Below are 22401 nucleotides of genomic sequence, written 5' to 3'. Positions count from 1 at the left end.
CTAAGCTAAGGAGCCAATCTGAAAAGTCTATATAATCTATTAATATGATTCCAATTATAGGTCATTCTGGAAAAGACAAAGCTATGGAGACAGTAAAAAGATCAGTGGTTGCCAGGGGCTAGGGGGAGAAGGGATGAAAAGGGCAGAGTGCACAGACTTTTTAGGGTACTGAAATTACTCTGCATGACACCATAAAAGCACATACTGATGGATATAGGTCATCATTCATTTCTCCACACTCAGAATGTACAACGCCAAGAGTGAGTCCTAAGGTAAGTTATGGACTTTGAGCAATTGTGATGTGTCAATGCAGGTCCATCAACGGTAGCAACTGTATCACTGGAGTAGGGGATGTTGATAACAGGGGAGGCAGTGCATGTGTAGGGACAGGGAGTACACAGGAAATCTCTGTCCCCTTCCTTCAACATTGCTACGGACCTAAATCTGCTCTTACAACATTTTTATGCTTTTCCCAAAGAGTCTGGGAAAGCTTCTTTTATTTCTTCTCCCTGTTTCTCAGAACCATGCAACTGGGATGGCTGTACTGGATTGCTACAACACACAGAAGTCTGAAGTGAGCCTTAGACAACCCTCTCAGGTCCCATGAATACAGCATCACTCGGCTCAACCACTAAATGGTTTGAGCCACAGGGAATAAGTGCATTGTGCTCCAAACTGCCTTGGTTGCCTGTTTCCCTCCAAGTGCAGTCACAACTCTCCTAGAATTGCCCCTTCCTTTTAACTCCCATCTCTTTCACCTCCTTACATTTATTTCCAATTATAGCAGGAATATCTGAACTGACTGCCCCTCCCTCTTTCCTTTTGCTAGAATAGCCTTGTTAAAGCACTGTTTTCATTAGGAGACCCATCTTCTCAAGTCCAAGACATCTCCTCGGGTCTTAAGGAACTTCCGAATTCGGTTTTCTTTTGCCCTTAAACTCTGAAATTATTCCCTAGAGATCACCTATCCAATCCTCTCTGATTAATGACTCTAGGATGTTTTCTCCAATCTGATACCCGATTCTTATACTTAGCAAACCAATTGAGACAAGGACACAAAACATTATTAGGCTGTAAGAATTCACCTTACAACGTGGGCCTGTTTTCTTCCAAATGGCTTTGCTCAAGACATGTCTTCACCATGTATTCCCATGGGAAGCAGAGTCAGCAGGTGTACACCTGCCAGATGTACAGGTGTCCACAGCAGTCGGCGCAGCAGGTGCTTTCGGCCCTGGAGCTTGATTTATAATTTAGTGTCTGTCGTTTACTGCAGCAGTGGACAGTCAACCTTCGGAGACCAGTGCAAGACAGCCTTTGAAAAGCAGACATGCATGTACACGGATGTGTACATATGTACACACTGACCATTTCCTGCTTTCAGGGAATCTAGTTTAATTATTTATTTTTACATTTGGTTCAGAAGGTCTGAGCCTAGAAGCCCTGTTCTCTGATTTTAGGTATCAGATTACATTAAGGAAAGAAAAGACAAGGCTGGAGGCAAAACAAATTAGGAAAAGACGGAGGAGAAGAAGAAAGCATTGCAGAGACAGATAAAGCTAGCTCAGGAGCTGCCTGCTGGTACAGAATCAGGAACACACTTCTCGTTCCAGACTTCACAGCCAGAGTCACAGACAATATTTCAGTGCTTGGCACAGGGCCCATCGTTCTGTGCTAGGACAATGAGCCCTTTCATCTTCGGGTAATGATGAACTTGTCCCTGAAATAAATGGCCACACGGGTCACTGAAGGTGGTTTACAGGCCTCTGGAGACTCTGGCTTTTATGAAGAGCAGGTGAGTCAGCCTTGCTCTGTTCTCCTTGTTGCTCATTATCCATTAAAACTGTTTAAAGGCTATGAGGTTTTCCAAAGTTCAATTTCTGGAACCAGTGTAAGTTGAGGAAAGCAGTGCAGACCCCGCAGCACTGGGCTGAGAGGAGGAAAGCAATTTTCCTTGGTTCCTGTCCACTGGCTGCCACTGTGCTCCAGGCTCTGGGGAGGAGCGGTGAGGAGCAGCACACCCTGACGCGAGGCTCCTGACCTGTCAGTGCAGGGCTCCTGGCCCTGGTTTCCCATCTTTGTGAGATCCTCTGAAAGGTGCGTGGGTGAGTAAAGATTCCTAGGTGTCCCAGATGGACCATCAGACCTATGTACAGAACATTATTCTTTTGATTTAATAACCCCGACAGCAACCTGCCGTGACGGTTAAGATTCCTTAAAGACTGCCTGTTCTGTGACTCTGAGGTACACACAAAGAAGTGGATCAGCCATCACTGTCATCTGCCAAACCCTGGGAGGAGGACAAAGTCATTTCTACTCTTGCTCGGCTCTCCCCTACATCTGCTTTATTTGCCAAGAATCAAACGACCGCAACAAAACTGGCTAGGACAAAAAGGATGATGAAGGAGCTTGAAAAACAAATAAGGAACGTGCAGACATTTCTTCAGCCAGATTGCTTTCAGGATAAGGTCTGCCCAGTCAACTGCAAATTGCCAACTGGCCAGGCTCCTGGGACAAATCAGGGTGTTAGAGCTTTGGCTATAACAGAAATGCTGAATGCAGCCAAGTGCAGAAACAGGAAAAAACCCAAATAAGCAAAGTGAGTGTGAAAAAGCCTAAAAAAAAAAAAAAAAGTATGAAAAGAGTTATGTTTACTTTGGGGAAAATTAACTGATGCCACAAAATTGCAAATGTTTTCTTCCTTTTCTACTAGAACCAAGTAACAAGTTTTTCCCCCCCCCCCTCCATATGATGTAAGATTATACTTTTAGAATTTTAATTTAATCCAGCTTAACAAAAGCGGAATGTAGTCTCAGTTTTAAAACAGCTTTTAAATGTCAGATGTGACTACAGATTTTTTTTTTAACACTTTTAGTTATCTGTGCTGTGTGTGTTTTGATATATATAGACTAAAGGCTGAATCTACCATTTTACTCGTTCATACCGATTTTTCAAATCAACCTAAAACAACAGTTGGTCCTGTCCCCAGAAGAGAGACTCAGGATATACGATTAATGAGAGTGCAGTTTTAGGTGTTCATGTTTCCCTTTGTTCTGAGTGTCCGTTTTACCTGTTTATATTAAGTAATTCTGGCTGTAACACAGCCCATGTGATTTTCAATATAACACGGCGTCATATTTCAGTTTATCAAAAGAAACCCAAACGGGAGTGTGATTTTTAAACTGGACCATGTTGGTGAAAAGACTCTCACCTGGAGATAAAAAGGAAGTAAACTGATAGAAGATCTCGGTGTCCTTCTTCTGACCGCTGTAGCCCACGACGCTGCCGACCTCCAGCGGGAAGGTCTTGAGGAGAGCACCAGTGGCCAGGTCGTGAAGCTGCAGGGTGTTCTTTACGTCGTGCAGGTAGCACAGCACCAAGAAGTTGGACCTGACGCAAGCCACCCACTCTGAAAAGATAAGGACACATAAAACCTAATGTGGCTTTGAAAATTAGCCAAAAACACACTCATTTAGCCGAACGACAGTTCTGGGGCTCTACACTGTGCTCTGCAGCACTGAGACTGGCCGAGTGATTTTATCATTGGCTTTAATCATTCGCTGCATTTTCGGCACATCCCTCTAATAAATCACTGCCAATGTCAGGTCCAGAGGTGCTGACACATTCTCCACCTGGGACCAGGAACCTTTGATGATCTCAATAACGTGTGTAATACAAATGACCCTGCTGCCCTATTTTGTGTCCAGTATCATGTTACAGGAGGTGCAGATGGAAAACAACAAAACCTGAGTCATGCTCCTCATCTGCCAAGATTGTTTATTCAATAAGAATGTACCAAACCCTTGCTTGACATGTGCTTGGCACCCTGCAAGGGCTGGACAGACCAGCAAGGAGATGAGGTCACTTCTGCCCTTGAGACACAATCACGTAAAAATATAAGTAGTAATGTGTAAACAAAGGTGAGTGAGTGACTGAGATTCAAAACAAGTGGGAGCCCTTGAGCAAGTGCTGAGTTACATCTGGGGGACAGTGAAGGTGGGGGTGCCTGGGTGGTGTTGGGGACAAGGCAGCTCTCTGTCGGGCGTGAAGGTGGGAAAACACAACTCAAGGAACGAAGGTGAGACTGGGGATAAGAAGAGAGAAAAGGAATATGAATGAACCAGGAAGGGCGAATGAACCAGGAGTGAAGCAGGAAGGGAGGAAGACTGGGAAGGAAAATGAGTGAGAAGCCCATTTTCAAGAAGAAAACCATTGTCCCTTTTGGGGGTGAGTGGGGTTGGTGGTGGGAGGTCTGATGGGGGTCTGGTGAGCTGGGTGGGGGAACTTTAGTTCTGACTCGGTCATTACTGCGGAGCTACTGTTGGACAAAAGGGTGACAGCAGTGATGGATGCATGTATCCCATGGCTGACCAGAGAACCACGGAGTACGTGGAGGGTGGAGAAGAGCCCGGAACCCCAAGAAGCCAAGCAGAGCCCCACATGGAGCTGGGGCTAAAGTCTGGAGAAGGGTAGCCAAGAAACGAAGGGCATCTCCAGGAAGAGTCACCAGGCCTCGGTGAGGAGGCGGAATCTGAGAGTGAGGCAGAGACGGGAGTTCCGCCCCTCCCTTCCGGTGCCCAGGCTGCAGCTTCAGTGTTGTGTTGTCAGTGATGGAGCTGGGAGAGCGGAGGTAAGCGAGCAGAGGAGCAGAGGAGGAAGTGGAGGGGGCAGGCCTGAGCACAAGCCACCGTGCTCTGGACAAGATCGGCCAGCGACAAGAACAGGCCATCCAGAGAGACAGGCTGTGGTAAATGCAAGCCAGCACAGGGCTGTTGGGAGCAGCTCAGGAATGTGGAAAAGATGAGCCTTTCCTGGTTTTCATGGTATGGAGCAGGGCAAGGGGCTTTTAATGCTGCTTATGTTTATAACCCAGGAAACTAGCAGCTCACACATATGACATTATCAATGCTCAACAAGACACGGGCCAGAGGGAGCTCTGAGGGCCACCAGGGACCCCAGTCTCATCAGGTTCTTTAGGTTCCTACTGCAAACTTATCAAGTCAGGATATAAAAAACAACTATTACACCTAAAAGTCATTTGCTCATCTGCCAGTATGATTTTTTTACAGTACTTCAATCAAGCAATGCATTTCATGTGGCTTTAATGTTTCAAAGAAAGGGGGGGGGAGGAAGTAAATTATTTCTGTCAAAAAAATAATCAATCTGTGTTAACTACGAGTACATCAGGATTCTAAAACAGACAAAGGGAATAAAAAAAGGACAAGGTGATTTGTAGACTGTCGTTAAATAAAAGCTCTGACTTAACAGCTGTACTTTATGATTCATCTCTAGTTTTTATTCTCAGTAGGGCATTCTGTGCTAATGATATATTGCAAATTTACCTGTGCTTCTCTTTGAATTGACGAGTTCTAGTGAATATTGAAGGTTCCCCCTTTCCAGTGTAAAGAACTTATAACCTTTCAGAGGGAAGGTTATAAAAATACATCACCGCTCCCACAAATCTCCGAGCATTGATTTGCATTTCATTAGATCTGCAGGTGAGACAGGATTGTCACCTTAAGGTATAGTTAAAACTGCTTTGGTGGGTGGGTGGGTGGGCTTTAAAAAGCAGAAAATTCACATGTCTTGGGAAATATTTGCATTTCTGATGGTTCCATACAAGAGAATCACTGCTCCAACCTGACCTTCACCTGAAAAGCGCCCAGAGCACTCTTCACAAAGACTTGTGCCACCGTCTCCTTTGGACCCACCAAGGCCCGAGGGGCCCTCTGGTGGCAATTAAGAAGTGCGCACCAAGAGCTGGATCTTACCACCTCTGGAGGGGATATTCTGTCTCAGTTTGCACAGAAGCCAAAGTCGCTGCAAACCGGTTTCCTCACATGAAGATGTTAACGGAGAGGGCAGGAAACCTGTTCTAAGATTCTCGGGTCCTTCATCCAACATATGAGGTTCAGAGACTGAACAGAAGGTTTTGAGGAGACAGATGAACAGGCTTCCTTGGAAAGAACCCCTGTCCTGTTGTTAAGTACCCTCCCCACCAGGAGAACTCAGCTGAGAGAGATAGAGCACTGATGCCTAATCCAAGCTGAAAAGCAGCTATGGACAGAGAAGAGCCTGGGATGAGCTGCGGTCCTGGGCTGCAGATAGGGGCTGAGTAGATAAGGGCACGGACAGGGCTGTCTTGGGTCCCGTCTGATAGGACTGCCCAAGGTGTAGGCCTCCATACAGAAGCGGGTGGATGGGTGAGGCAGGTGTCCAGGGGCACAGGGGAGCGCGTGAGTGAAGCACTTCCTGAGACTCAGCTGTAATTGTGTGCCCACCTCCTGCTCTACAAGCCAGGCCAGGTGGAACTATATACAGGCACAGAGCATGCTGCCTTGAACCAGGGAGGAAGGGTCCTTACTTTTCCAGGATGAGCACCTGGATCTGACTCCAGTATATGTGCTTCGAGTCACTGAAAAACCCATGTCAGGACGGCTTCGTCTGACACAGGGCCACTCTGCTGTTTTCACAAAGAATTATTTTCCTGATTATACACCTTATACCTTCACTTGGAATGGCCCTAGATTTTATTCCTATTCAACCCATCAAAAGTTCACCTCCACAAGCAAACTCTTCCTTAGCTTGAGGTATTCGACTCCCCTTTTGTGTCAAAAACTGTAGCAAAATTAGTGAGTTTCATTTTAAGTCAAATCCAGCTTTCAGGCAATAAGTAACTTATAAAGCAGTATATGGTCTTTGGAAAATCACTGAGAAAATGAATAAACGGGAATTTAAAGGGGTTGTGAAACATGATGGACTCAGAAGTGATGCTCTTAAGACGTTATTGTAGCACAGTGCACACAGCAGCAAGAGCAATGGATCTCAATTAAATCTGACAATAATCTCTCTTCTCTTCTATAAATCCAGCCTAAGACCTAAAATAGATATAAAATGAACAGCCAACGTTATTCCAAAGCTAAAAACTACGGATTCTGAATCCAAGTAGTTTAAAAAAATTTAAACATTAGCACTTATTATCAGATAATAGCTACACAAAGACAGCCGATACTTAATAATAAAGCTCCGCCTTTGAAGGTCTGGATTCATACTTCCACAATTTTTATGAAGATCCCATACAATACTGTGCTAATTATAAAACACTTGGCTGCTCCATTAAGACTTTTCAGGATCATAAGTTGAAGGTTTTTTACCTTGTAACCGGTTACCAGAGAATGAGAGATACACCGATGTCATGACATTCTTACCAGAAACAAAAGCGCAACCTTCAAGCAGCACGTACTCTTACCTAAGACATCTTTCTCGTGCTCAGGAACCAGCACCTTCCACCTGGACTCCTCGGGGTCCGTGAAGTCAATGTTGATCAGGCGGTAGTTAGGAGAATGGCGATTTGTCTTGAACGTGAAAACCGTGCCCTCGTTGGTCACGTAGTCATACTCTCCTTCGAAGTTGTCGATCAGCTTCACCCACTTCAGGATTCCTGGTGAGAGACCAAGCACCTCCGTCACCTCTCTGGGGTTTGAAGTGGTGTGGTTTGTGTGTAGGGAGGGGACAGATCTTTTCTGTCTACAAAACACAAGGCAGAAACAATGTTTGGAAGATCTAAGGCACGAGACAGAGCGAGGATGACTGTGGGTGAATTTTAAGGTTTCCAAAAACCTCAAAGGAAGCTTTTCCGGAAAAGCCTGGCAATGAAGATGAGTGGCGGATTCTCTGTCCAAGGAATCTGTCTGAATCCCTGTAATCCAGAACATCCTCTTCTAAGTGGGTCTCAAATCTAAGCACGTCTTTCTACCCCCACTGCCATCACTCCACCCCAAGTTTTCCTTCCCTCTGGTTACGAGCTCACAACTGAGGAATACTGCATCCCCCCAAGGGACTCCTGGAAGTGTCTGCAGACCCTGCGGTGGTTACAACTTGGAAAGTGACAGGACGGCCGCTACTCTCTGCCTCTATCTAGTGGGTAGAGGCCAGAGATGTTGTTTCAAGATACAGAATAGCGGCCTGGACAAAGAGTCAGCCATCCCTGAATGTCAAGCGTGCATAGCTGGGAAATCCTGGTCTGCAGCATCAGCTTTCTGCCTGGTATTCCCACCACAATGTCTTAATATCTTACACTGGTCCCAGTTGGTACCCTTCTTAGAAATCTCCCCATGGCTCTCTGAATAAAATCCAAATTCCTTCTTATGGTCTCCATGGTCCTGCATGTTAGACGCCTTGCCACTGAGCCAACCTCAGATGCTTCAACTTGTGCCTCACCTGGTCCTCCGGCAACACTGGCCTTTGGCAGGCTCCTTACGACATGCTTCACCTCAGAGCCTATTGAACACTGCCTTGCCTGCCAGACCCACTCACAAATCATTTCTTCACAGCACTTCTCTCAAGATATACACAGCTGACCCTTGAGCAACACTGGCTCGAACTGCATGGGTTCATTTAAAGGAGGGTTTTTTCCAAAGGTAAATACTGCAGTACTTAACACAGGATCTGTGGTTGACTGAATTCATGGATGCAGAGGGATCATGTATCCAGGGGGCTGACTATAACTTCCACGTGGCTCAAGGGTCAACTGTACCTAATATGCTTGTTTATAATTTGTCTTTTTTTTTTTTTATTCACTGTTAGATATTCAGCACCCAAATAGAATGGCACCTTCAAAGGTACAAAATAAAACTGGTGTTGAACGCAAGGGGGACACTTTCCAATCCTTCTGTTGTAAGAACTAGTCTGCTGAAAGGTCATCACTGCAAAGAAATCTTAAATGCATCCACCATCATCATCATTTAAATGGCTTACTAAATGCCACTTTAATATAAAAAAAATCCACTGGGAAGACATCTGGTTCATAACATATCAGACATAAATATTCAGAGGACAGCTCAAAGATTTTATAAATGAGAAAGCTCTATGACTTCTAAACTGCTCAAAGGCAAGCCAGACCTTAACTATTCTCCAATGAATCTCCTACCTTTAATTTCACAGTGAAACTGCTACATTAATTTGGATAGTTCATTTACATTCCTGGCGATTTTACATTCATTATCTAATTCATCTCCATAACACAACATCTTTATATAATTTGTTGTTGAATTAAATTAATCAGGGAAAATATAATCCCATGGTAGTGTTTCAGTTACACATAACAGGATTAAAACCCCAGCTCCAACCAGTATTTAGCCGCATGACCTTGAACAAACTCTTTATCCTTTGCTGAGCCTCACATTCTCAACTATTGAGAAACAGTAAGCAAATGAGAAAGTTATTATAAAGTAACTAGTAATACTCACCCCACAACAAATATTATTTTAAAATAAACTATGGGAATTAAAAATAATAAGATAGGCTTAAAAAAAAAGTTAGCTTTCCCACATATCAGTAATACCTGCTGGAAAACAGTGGGGGCAGCGGGGGACCTCATTTACATTAGAAGCAAAATTAATGAAATACTTAGGAATGTACTTAACAAGAAACGTGGACTCTATGAGAAAAACTCTAAAATTTTTCTGAAGAATCTTAAAAAACAATAAAACAAAACCTAGTGACTGGAAACATATACCATATTCCTTGATGGGAAGACTTACTATTTCAAAGATGCAAATAATTCCAGAAGAAATCTATAAACTTAACACAATTCCAAATGCTTCTTAGGGGATTTGACAATACTGTTTAAAGTTCATCTGGAAGAATAAGCACTTAAGTACAATGGATATATTTTTAATGACAAAACAAGAAAGAACTTCTTGTACTATGATGGCCTGAGCAAGCCCTCTACTGCTTGAAGGTAATTATTATCCTTTTATGGTAATCAGTTTCTTATTTGTCTTTGTTCACTTTTTGCCTTAACACGCAGCCATGAACACTATAGTCTAATTTTGCCTCATTTTTACATTTCTAATATAATGAAACCATACAACATGGATTTTTTGAGTCTGATTTCTTTCTATTTTTGGTGTCTGATCTGACAGTGTCTTTGAAAGATTATTTATCCTCTGGTTATCATTATTGACTTCTGGTTAAATCCTACTGTATACAAAGAACACACTCTATGATTTCAATCTTTTTAAAATTGTTGACAAAAATTTGTGGCCTAATTTTTCTTAAGTGACTTTAGAATGTTTATATGACTGAAAAGAATGTATATTTTTCAGATTTTTGCTGTGATATGCTAAGTTGCTGTTGCTGTTTACAAAATGAAGCAGGGCAAAAGCTAACAGAGTCTTGTCAAGAGAATGCACTTGGTCAGACCAAACCCACTTTTCCAACAACCCAAGAGATGGCTCTACATAGGGGCATCACCAGGTGGTCAATACCAAAATCAGACTGATTATGCTCTTTGCAGCCAAAGATGGAGAAGTTCTACACAGTCAGTAAAAACAAGACCAGGAGCTGACTATGGCTCAGATCATGAGCTCCTTATTGCAAAATTTACACTTAAATTGAAGAAAGCAGAGGAAACCACTGGGTCATTCAAGAACAACCTAAATCAAATCCCTTATGACTATACAGTGGAAGTGACTGATATTCAATGGATTAGATCTGGTAGAGAGAGTACCTGAAGAACTATGGATGGAAGTTTGTAACACTGAACAGGAGGTGGTGACCAAAACCATCCCAAAGAAAAAGAAATGCAAGACTGAAAAGTGGTTGCCTGAGGAAGCTTCACAAATAGCTCAGGGAAGAAGAGAAGTGAAAGGCAAGGGGAAAAGGGAAAGATATGCCCAAAGGAATGCAGAGTTCTAGAAAACAGCAAGAAGGAAAAAGAAGGCCTTCTTTAATAAACAATGCAAATAAATAGAGGAAAACAACACAATGGGAAAGATCAGAGATCTCTTCAGGAACCTGGAGATATCAAGGAAACATTTCATGCAAGGATGGGCATGATAAAGGACAGAAATGGTAAGGATCTAACAGAAGCAGAAGATATTAAGAAGAGGTGGCAAGAACACACAGAACTGTACAAAAAAGGTCTTAATGACCTGGATAACCACGATAGTGTGTCACTCATATAGAGCCGGACATCCTGCAATGTGAAGTCAAGTGGGCCTTAGGAAGCACTACTAGGAACAAAGCTAGCAGAGGTTAGTGGAATTCCAGCTGAGCTATTTAAAATCCTAAAAGATGATGCTGTTTAAGTGCTCCACTGAATACGTTAGTAAATTTGGAAAACTCAGCAGTAGCCACAGGACTGGAAAAGATCAGTTTTGTTTCCAATCCCAAAGAAAGGCAATGCCAAAGATTGTTCAAACTACTGTATGATTATGCTCATTTCACATGTTAGCAAGGTTACACTCAAAATCTTTCAAGCTAGGCTTCAGCAGTACATGAACTGAGAACTTCCAGATGTACAAAAGCTGGATTTAGAAAAGGCAGAGAAGAGATCAAATTGCCATCATTCACTGGATTACGGGAAAAGCAAGGGAATTCTATTTCTGCTTCATTGACTATGCTAAAGCCTTCGTGGATTTAAAGACTGTGCTCAAGACTGTGTGGATCACAATAAACTGTGGGAAATACTTAAAGAGATGGGAGTACCAGACCACCTTACCTATCTATTAAGTAATTTATAAATCTTTTGTTTGAATCTAAATATTTATTGGCTTAAGGGGCCATTTTTTCTATCAGTTAAAAGGTCTGTTAAAATGCTTCTGATTGCAGATTTGTCTGTCATTAGTTGTATTTCTGTTAATTTTTATTTTCTGTATTTTGAAAGTACACTGTTAGATACATACACAATTAGAATTATTATATCTAAATAAAACTGTATTGAACTTTCTATGATTATGAAGTTTTATCTCAAGTAATGTATGTTACTTTAAAGTCTACTCCAATATTAAGACAGCTACATCATTTTCATTTTAACAAATTTGGCCAGTTGTCTTCTGAAAAATGGATGGTCCCAATATGTTCTTCTCCATGTCTCCTAACCACTCAAATGCTTTCCATCTCTTTGTGGGTTGTATTCTATGTAATTTCTTTTTATATTCACTTTCACAAATTCTCTCTTCAGCTATGTCTCATCTCTTCTTTAACCTAATAACCTAACTTTTAACATTAATTATACTTCTAATTTTAGAAGTTCTATTTAGTCCTCTTCCAAATGTTTGGTCATTATTTATAATATTTTGTTTCTTGCTTATGTTTCCAAGCTTCTCATTTATTTTTTTAAAAGCAGCATCACTGTTTTTAAAAGTGCATTTACACAATTATTTTATATTCAGTTCAGTTCAGTTCAGTTGCTCAGTCATGTCCAACTCTTTGCGACCCCATGGACTGCAGCATGCCAGGCCTCCCTGTCAATCACCAATTCCTGGAGTTTACCCAGACTCATGTCCATTGAGTCGGTGATGCCATCCAACCATTTTATCCTCTGTTGTCGCCTTCTCCTCCTGCCTTCAATCTTTCCTAGCATCAGGGTCTTTTCCAATGAGTCAGTTCTTCATATCAGGTGGCCAAAATATTGCAGTTTCAGTTTCAACACCATTCAGTTCAACACCATTAGGAATCTGATAATTCCACTCTGGTGTGAATCTGCTGGCTCTACTTCTCATGGTGGTGAACTTCTTTCATCTAATCTGTGATTTCTGATTATGAACTGATTTCCCTTGATATGCTATCTTTGAGAATTCTTGGAGGCCTGGGTTGAAATGACATTATTTCAGATAAGATTTGTATCTGGCTTCTGTTTGCTTCTTGGGAGGCAACCAACCTGGGAGCACTTTAAATTCTAGGCATGGAGATTTTTGGACCCCATAGAGAGAATCAAGTCAATGTGAACACATGTGAATGTCAGTCCTTCTGTTTTAGGAGAATCCAAATCCTGCCTCCAAGATAGAGACAGGCAGGTTTCCTTACTACATACCCTGCCTCTCCCCAACTTCCCTCTCTACCATTGGCAGGTCTATTTCTCAGTAATCCATACACCACCACCAAAGGGAAGCTCAGACTCAAACCCCAGCAGAAACATTCTGAGACAAACCAGCTCACATCCCAGGATTCCTGCTTTCATTTTGTCTTTGGTCTCTATGATTTCTCTTCTTTTGTGCCAATTAGCAATATATTTAGTAGATGATTTATTAACTTTTTACAACATTTTTGTTGTTTCAATTAGACTATTCAAGTAGATTATTATATCACCTGCTACATTCCCACAAACTAAAGTCCTTACAATTAATTGTCATAAATAATTAAGTTCCAAATCTGAGTCAAATATTTTTCTTTTTCCAGTGACAAACTGCTGACCCCCGAAGCAGGTGATCCATTCAAAGACAAATGCATCTCAGTTTACGTAAAACAACACTAAAACGAAAAGAAACCCAAAGACTATTATTCCTTATAAGACAAAGTTAAAAAATTAGTTGGCAATGCAAAATTTACAGCGTCAGAAGGTTATATTTGTTTATTATAAGAATGATGAAACAATTTTCTGGACTGTGACATTTGTAAACACAAAGTCTTAGTTCAGGGAAATGTCAGATTCCTTAAATGTTCCTCTGACAATAAAACATTTCCTGATGTGAAACCTTTACTTCTCAAAGTAACCATCTTCCGGTTTCTGACTGAAAAGGCCTTACAGCCATTGCAGTGGTATTTACTATGACCCTACTTTCCCCCGCCTGTAAAAAAGTCACTGAAATGTCCACTAAAGACAACACATAGCATAAATTTCCTTTAGTACGTCTGCATAGTCAGGTGAACCTGAAGATGCCATGCACTTGTTTTAAATAATCAAGCTCCAAACACGCTTAAACAATTTAAAAAAGTTTGTGGTCATTATCTGCCACCAATTTCTGAAACACTGACATTAGTCATAAATGCACACAAGTCAGACTTAGGAATGTGGCTGGATTTATACAAATCCAACTATAATATGAAAAGCTGTTCAAAGTACAGGCTAACAGGGCAGCATGTTTAAAACAAGGGCTCATAAAATCTTTGGCTCTCTGGGAACCGATGCTCCTCAGGCTTTGGCCACAAGATAATTCAAGAGAAATGGTATTCCAGTTGAACAATGGGACTCATTCCATTTTGTTATTCACAAGTTAAAACACTACTGATTTAATTTTTTTAAAAAATGGAGTTACTTAAAAAAAAAAAAAAGAGAGATGTGGCTAAACTCTCAAACCATCTCACTTTTGCCCACCTCTTCTGAGGTATTTTTGTGTGTAAGTGGTTCTTCCTTTTGAAGTCAACAGAATTCGATTCCCAAACTTCTCTACACTGAAGTTGAAATTACTTTTTATAAATCTGTTTCTTGGTGGGGGAAAGATGAGTTTACTGAGTGAAGGTGAGCTTAAAATATCTAAAACTTTCTCTAGAGCAATTCATTACTTGTATTGCTTTCTTTGAAAATCAATGTTATTAAGTATATTCCACAGAAAATGTTTTATAAGCTCTCTCATAACAGGAGCTAAAAAGTGCACTTACACTGACAGAACACGGTGGCCTTGGCCTCTGACAACGGTTAACAAATGCACAGCAGACACGGGTCACGCTCCAGGACTGAGGGGAGCAGAAGGCCGCTGTTCTCTCTGGCCTGATGCCTTCATTCTGTCACACCTGCCACACGGTGATGGCTAAAACATGGGCATGGAATCCAACTGACCTGGGTGTGAATCTTTCAACGGCATCAGAAAAGCTAACTGGCCTCACCCTTCTCAGTTTCCTCCAGGTAACAACACAGGCTCCTTAGAGGTTGGTGAAAAGACAATGGGATATCTAGAACTTGGCACAGAGGAAATGCTAAGAAAATATTCACTACCACCCCAATGCTGGTTATCACCCCAGCATTTCTCAAGTGACAAAAATAAGCAGAATGTGGCTTCAGAACAGCACTATTTATTTGCTAAAAGTGAACTTATAAAAATCTAATTTCCATCTCTCAGGGCACAAGACCATTTTCCTAGGAAAACACCTTTATAATCACTAATTTAAAAATTGGTAAAATTATTAATTTTGTCACTGTTGCTGTTAACTCACTTCAGTTGTGTCCGACTCTGTGCGACCCCATAGACGGCAGCCCACCAGGCTCCGCCGTCCCTGGGATTCTCCAGGCAAGAACACTGGAGTGGGTTGCCATTTCCTTCTCCAATGCATGAAAGTGAAAAGTAAAAGTGAAGTCACTCAGTTGTGTCCGACCCTCAGCGACCCCATGGACTGCAGCCTTCCAGGCTCTTCCATCCATGGGATTTTGTTGCTAGTACTTCATATTTTACTTCAAAATTAATGGTTTTTTTTCTTACTTTTATATTGTCTTTTGATGTTCCAATTCTTTTGGGTTGCTGGCATTCCCACTCAGAAACACAAACTTATTTTCTGATAACTCCCTGTCTCTCACAGAAGCCCTCCTCCTTAGTCTGACTTTTTAATGCTCTGATGACTTTGCTCAACTTGAGACGACTCATCTGTTTCAAGTTCCTTGAATGTTTATTCCCCCCCACCGCACCTTTCCTCTCCACTTCCAAAAGACGGCCAGCCCCACCAGGCATGAACATGGGAGTCAAAATTGTCCCAGATACCCAGACACAACAGGTCACCTGCCCTGCATTGCAGAGACAGCTGAGTGAATAATTTAAGTGTCTGACAAACACTAAGCTTCCTTTTGTAGTACTATGTTAGCATGTAGTGTAGATTGATTTCTAATGCAGGTGAAAGCTAGTTTTCTTTCCTGACATGAAAGCATTAAAAGGAAGGCATGGTATGTGCTAAAAATTTTATCTAAAATGATCAAACTTTCTGCAAAAAAAGGTAAAAAGCTGAGAGACAGGTTAGTAAAAGTCTGGATGAAGCTTAAGATAAGCTTCTATTTCCTTACAAAAATCAGCATGTCAGCATCACTCATCTTTTCCTCCAATGCTGTTGCTCAGTTGCTCAGTCATGTCCGACTCTGCAAGCCTATGGACTGCAGCACCCTAAGCTTCCCCGTTCTTTGTTATCTCCCTGAGTTTGCTGAAAGTTGGTGATGCCATCTCATCCTCTGTTGCCCTCTTTTCCTCCTGCCCTCAATCTTCCCAGCATCAGGGTCTTTTCTAATAAGTTGGCTCTTTGTATCAGGTGGCCAAAGTATTGGAGCTTCAGCATCAGTCCTTCCAATGAGTATTCAGGGTTGATTTCCTTTAAGATTGACTGGTTTGATCTCCCTGTTGTCCAAGGAACTCTCAAGAGTCTTCTCCAGCACCACAATTTGAAAGCATCAATTTTTCAGTGCTCAGCCTTCTTTATGGTCCAATTCTCGCATATTAGGGTCTCATACATGACTACTGGAAAAACCATAGCTATGACTGTACAAACTTTTGTTGGCAAATGATGTCTCTGCTTTTTAATATGCTGTCTAGGTTTGTCATAGCTTTTCTTCAAAGGAGCGAGCATCTTTTAATTTCGTCCCCAAATGCTGTGTCATAAGCAAAGACCACTTCAGGTCCATTTTAAAGATGATGAAGCACAATGATGTTAAGTTACCAACAACAAAGATTTTAGACATTCAGAGTTCTTTGCATCTAACAATTACTTCTTATGGATCCTATTTAAAAACTTCTTATTGTATGTTTATTCAGAATAGGGCCAAATGGTGTTTTGCTGCTGATTATCCTATTAAATAGGGGAAAAAAGTAACTGACCTGCTACAGAAAAATGAAAGAACCCAAAAGAAAGGGGAACAAACAAAAGACAGACAGCAGACAGGAGAGGGGATTTAGAGTTTCCAAACCTCAGACAGGTCCTAACTTGGGCCTGGACATGTGTGCGTGGTGACAGCACCGGTGATAACCCTGACGCTGTGCACTGGCCGTCTCGTGGCCTCCGTCCAACTGGCGGGGAGCGCACATCCGGCAGGGACAGGCTGTCATCACTGCCGTCACCCGGCACAGCGCCCGGCACAAAGTGCAGCACAGATACATGTCTGCTTCGTGACTAAATATAACATTCACATTATCCTGTTTCAGACTGAGCCTTATATACATTTCTCGATAAGGTAAAGACAAGAGAAGTAACCAAATTTAAAAGAAGTTAGCAGTTTCTTTCACTTTCCCAATGAGAACATTTAGAAATACAATACACAAAGTTACACATGTATAAAAGCATGTTGAAAATCATCTTTTGTATCTTTAGGGTATAAATTTTCATGAAAATATCTTAAAAGTTCACATACTGGCAAGAAAAAGGAAAACTCTGAGGTCTGACATTTAATTGTAATGCAGAAAATATGTGAACATTTACTCTAAATTTAGTCAATATGAAACAACTTTATGTATCCATAATATTTATAGCAAATTTAGGAAACAAAGTATATACATGCATAAATAAGTGTGTGTATATATATATATATTTCAAAAGAAACAGTAGTCTTGATTTAGAAAGGTACAGAAATAGAAGAAAATCCAGACACAAATCATACTCCTGCAAGGTTCCAGATGATTAATTTCAGCTACTCCACAGGCATGAATCACACTAAGAACTGCAGGGGTCAAGACTCGGCTGCCTTTCCCACTGCAGAACTAATAAAATGTCATGCTGCCTGGTGTCCTAAGTGATACCTTCGCACCTCTATACTTTCAATTATAAACAAGAGAAGCAGAAACCTTCCGCTCACATAATATACAGGACAGGAGAGAAACGGTCTATACTTTCTTTCATCGTTCTCAGGATTTAATAGAAAACAAAAAAATTAATTCAAAAAAGTTAAACAGCCCAGAAGGGTAAAGATTACTCACAAGTAAATGAACAAGGTGGCTTCTCAAGCAGGGCCATCTGAGCACAGGATCTCTAAAGGGGCAAGTGAAGTTATCGGAGACAAGCTGGTACCCATCTACTATGAGTCTGTGTTAAAGAAAAGTTATCCGACACTTGTTAAGATGGTAATGAAGACTACTCAAGACTACTGCAATAAGGGAGAGAGATCACACAGAACTCAAATACAGAAAAGATAGCTGGAGGTTTATAGCCAAAGTGCAGAATGAGAGGGTTGGTAGATCAAAAATTACTAAGAGAAGACATCAGGGTAGGGGGATTTTTGGTGAAAGCAGGTTAAGCACATGAGGGATAGCTGGGGGAAGGGGAATTGGATCCATACCAAGGGTACAGGACTGTCTTTAAACTGACCTAGCAGGATTCTCACTACAACTGGGGCTCTGTGGACCCAGAAAGTTGAGCGGGGGGACAAGGAACTAAGACTGAAGCCTAACCGAGAAGAGGCTCAGAGGAGCCTGACTCAAGTCTGGTCAAGGAGAGAATCTCTATTGTTGTCAGGCACTGTTCTAGGTGCTAGGGACCCTATGGCAATGAGACAGACAAGGTCCTTAACCTTGTGCAGCTCAAAAGGAATCACACACACAAGGTTTTTGTATGAAGAGAAAAAAGAAACCAGAACAGGGGAAGGGGCAGAAGGGCCAGAAGCAGGAAAGGTATCACAAAAGCAACAGGAAGCATGTTAACTTCTAGGGCAGAAGTGCCTCTTTCCCCAGAGAAAGCAGACAGTGACTCGGGACACGTCTCCAGCAGCCAGAGCAGAAGACGGTGCAATATTCCTTGGAGGGGGCCTGCTTAGCTATTTTGAACACTTGGAAAATTATAGAGGCTTCTAAGGCCCAGACAAGAGGCCAAGTGCAGTTTCCATCCAGTGATGAGCGAAGTGTTCAGAAAAGTAAGGACAGGAGCAGCTACAGCATGAACTGCAGTTCCTGTGAGCAGCCACGGCCCACAGTTTGCAAGAAATGTGGTCATGTTACTACTAAGTAAAAATACTGCAAACGTAAGAGAGGCAAGGGTAAAAGAAAAGATCCTGCTCACAGAGTAGCTCAGAGCAAGGTCAGCTAGTCCTTGAACGGAAAATCAAACTGGCATAAATGTAAATCACTCAGAGAGCATACTTTTAACTCTCAAGAGTTTAAGATTTTTTCCATTCTATATTTATGTAGTATGTGTTATCCTCTTCTGTGGTATTAAGCAGCCACTGGCCATTTTTTGGTGCTTCTCATTTCAAAATGCACACAGGCGGAAGGTTTTCTTGGAAAACAAAAATGACAGAAATGTTACAAAAGAGCTTCCTCAGTGAAATCATTTAGTTCTCCAGACAGGATATTTAGTGATGCCCTAATAAATAAAGAATTAATGTATAGGGCAATGCTGGTAAATCTCCCTGCCGTTAAGGTAAACATGATTAAAATGGTAACAGAATGGCCTGAGGTTATCACAAGGGGTATCAATTTATGCAGTATAATGTTGATGATTTCATAACACTGGATTTAGTTTTCAGTCACCAGCTATTCAGTTTAACTCACCTACTATTTCAGTTAACTAGCACATTTAGCATTTAACTTAAATATTATTATTTCCTTTAGTTTAAACAGGTCAACAAAAATGCGGGAGCAGTAAGGGAACGGCATGAAAAAGATTCTGGGTGGCAGTCACGGTCCCCAACTGGGTATATGCTCTCTGGAATTTTCAGTTATCAACCTGAAAAATTAAACGTGCCCCCACGAGAGGCACACCTCTTCAAGTTTTCTTCCATATAAGGACTCTGCTGATTATGAATCGAGTTTTACATAAAATAATACCAAGATCTGTGTTTAGAGCAGCTTTGAGACTAAAGATACATTATTTTTAGGGCATCTTTAATATATTTAATCTACTTCCTAAAACCATGGTGTGATGACTCCAAATATTCCCCTTTCAGTCAAAAAACAAACGGATAAAGAAAGAAGGCATACGTGAGAATCCACTCTATGCCAGGAACCCTGCTAAGCCCTTTTCTGTGCATTTTCATTACTCTTCACCATTGCTAAGTAGGTATCACTTACCTATTGCTAAGCAGGTATTACGAAGTAGGTACCACTGCCTCATTTGTATTTGTGCAAATATGAAGACAGAAGGGATGACTTTTCCAGGGTCACCAATTATTTAGTGGTACAGTTGAGATTTTAAAGGCTTACTGTCTCAATATACCCAACTGTAATGAAGAGGAACTATTTTAAAAATTTTAATAATCACAATATCAATCTTCTATGTCTCTCCTGTTATAAACCAAATACACTCAGTGTCTTCAACATTTAAACTCACCCACGGTACTTGTTTTTTCTAACCAGTCATAATCATGTAATAGTGCGTGTGTGCTCAGTCGCCCAGATGTGTCTGACTGCTTGCAATCCCATGGACTGTAGCCTGCCAGGCTCCTCTATCCGTGGGATTTTCCCAGGCAAGAATACCGCATTGGGTAGACTCCTACTCCGGGGGATCTTCCAGATCCAGGAATCGAACCTGTGCCTTGTGCAATGGCAGGTGGATTCTTTACCACTGAGCCACGTAGGAAGCCCCAATCATATAATTAACTCATAATGAATCAGCAGTCAATTAAAAAAAAAACACATACACACACTACCACCACCCCCGCCCCCAGCCACACACACACACACACACACACACACACACACAAAGATCTTTTAATCCTGACCTACACAATTAATTGACTTTTGAACGCAAGAGTGGGAACTGATTTCATTTTCTTAGTACTGGTCAATCACTGCAACTGTTGAGAGCTTTCAGAATCCTAGGACTGCCATTCAAAAGAACTCCTCTGAGGCTTATGATATTCATAGGTTTAATGCTAGTCAAGAGAAAAAAAAAAAAAAAAGATAGGCCCAGAACTATACCCAGAATTTAGCAGCTATCACTGGAGAACACTCTACAAATTGCTCCCAATTTGTCTGTGTGCAACTCAACAGCTTAAAATCCATCTATCTTATTCATGTACATTGTGTTTTCTTGTTTACAGGATATTCTATACTTTTGAATCAATGAATTCCACACACTGGTCAGTTTAGTATTCTCATTTTTAAAAACAGTATGAGGTTATTGTAAGACTTGTTTGCTCTGTTCTTTTCCATGTGGTTTTCCATGAGCTCACTGGGAAGGTCTTTTTGATACATCCACTTGTCTAAACTGATGTACTGAATTAACCGATCAAACACTAATCTAGGTGTTACTGTGAAGGTATTTTATAGATATGATTAAAGACCATAATCAGTTGACTTTAAGTAAAGGAGATTATCCTAGACAGTCTGGGTAGGCCTGAGCCTTCCAGCAGAGTTGAGGCTTCCCTGAACAAGAAGAAATTCCACTTGTGGACAGCAGCTTCAACCTATGCCTGACCGTTTCAGCCTGTCCCTCCTGATGGCCTGCCCTACTGGTTTCAGACTTTCCTAGCTGGCCAGGCCTCTAATCTTGTAAGCCAATCCCTTGCAATAAATCTCTTAATATATATCTCCTACTGGTTCTGCTTCTCTTGTTAAACCTTGACAGACACATTCACTAACCATTGATATTTCACAAATATAAAACACCTAGCAATAACTTTAGTAAGATATATGTAGTTTCCTATATAACTCAGAGGTACAGTCCCAAATAAATGTGAAGATTTACACGTAGTCCTAGTCAAACATATAGCTGGGTTTTGTTCAGATCAAGGCAAAATAATCTTAAAGTTCCTCTAGAAGAATTTTTTTTTAAAAAGAGAGAGAACAATTTGGAAAACAATAATTGCTAAATTTACTGAGTGATTATTCTGTGCTGGGTTTTTCACCTAAGCTACACAAAAATCACCTAGAAAACAAAGACAATGGTCTCATAAGTCAAGGAAAGATTACGTCAGGAAGGGAAGCCAGGACCTGGCATATTCTCTAAGTATCTTCCAACTTGAACATAGCCTTCAGGATTTTTTTAAATGCCTCCCTCTTTCATTCCTCATGTTCATTCATGGCTGCAAGGACTAGAATCTTATTTATGAGGGCCCAGGGCACCTCTCGGACACGACTGAAGTGACATAGCAGCAACAGCAGCAGCAGCAGTGCACCTCTACGCCGCCTTCCTCCTGGAATCCCAATCTCTGCGTATCATATCCTCCTTGTTAATTTCTCATAAATGCTAAAAACATGGGGCAGAGAGAGGTAGTGGGGGAAAAAAGGTAAGGACCCTAAGCGGTCAGGAAGAAAACAGAGGCACTGGCATTTGCTAAGTCTCACTCAAAGTAGTACTGTTTATTATGAAAGTGGACACAGAAATAGTTCAGAGTGTTAAAGTGTCGATGAAATTTTTTCTCTGCATTTGGAGTCAATTAAGCAATGTGTGTATCTTTTAATAACAGGCCTACTAATAATTTAAAGATATAATGGAGTAATAAATAGAAAATGAAAGCAGTGCTCTCTGGAGGAAGACACTGTAACTGAAATTTTTGATAAACTGGAGAAAGGCAAAGTCCCTTCCACCATCCTAGGCCCAAGCAGGAAAGTGGGCAGGACTACAGCACAGTAATATCTGTCATCTTGTATAAGATTCGACTTTCCATGCTCAGCTCTGTGCAGAGCTAGACTTGCAACTCAGGTGAGTGATTCTTGAGTGGTGTTGTGCATCTTTCAGAGAATGTGAAAACCAAGGTGGATGTAGTATTCATGAGATCAA

The 22401-nt window shown here is 41.3% G+C and overlaps 1 protein-coding gene across 1 annotated transcript in view; it reads right to left on the bottom strand.

Moving 5' to 3' along the window:
• PREP (prolyl endopeptidase) overlaps positions 1-22401 on the bottom strand; it is a 132571-nt gene that overhangs the window by 56473 nt on the left and 53697 nt on the right. The window contains exons 8-9 of the mRNA XM_019967296.2: positions 7247-7438; positions 3209-3406 (exon numbers count right to left, since the gene is read on the bottom strand). Coding sequence (XP_019822855.1) covers positions 3209-3406; positions 7247-7438 — 390 coding nt within the window. The remainder of the gene's footprint in view (positions 1-3208; positions 3407-7246; positions 7439-22401) is intronic.

The sequence above is a fragment of the Bos indicus genome, chromosome 9 (genome assembly GCF_029378745.1).
Source record: "Bos indicus isolate NIAB-ARS_2022 breed Sahiwal x Tharparkar chromosome 9, NIAB-ARS_B.indTharparkar_mat_pri_1.0, whole genome shotgun sequence".
Taxonomy (NCBI): Eukaryota; Metazoa; Chordata; class Mammalia; order Artiodactyla; family Bovidae; genus Bos; species Bos indicus.
This window is presented reverse-complemented; position numbering and strand designations above follow the sequence as displayed.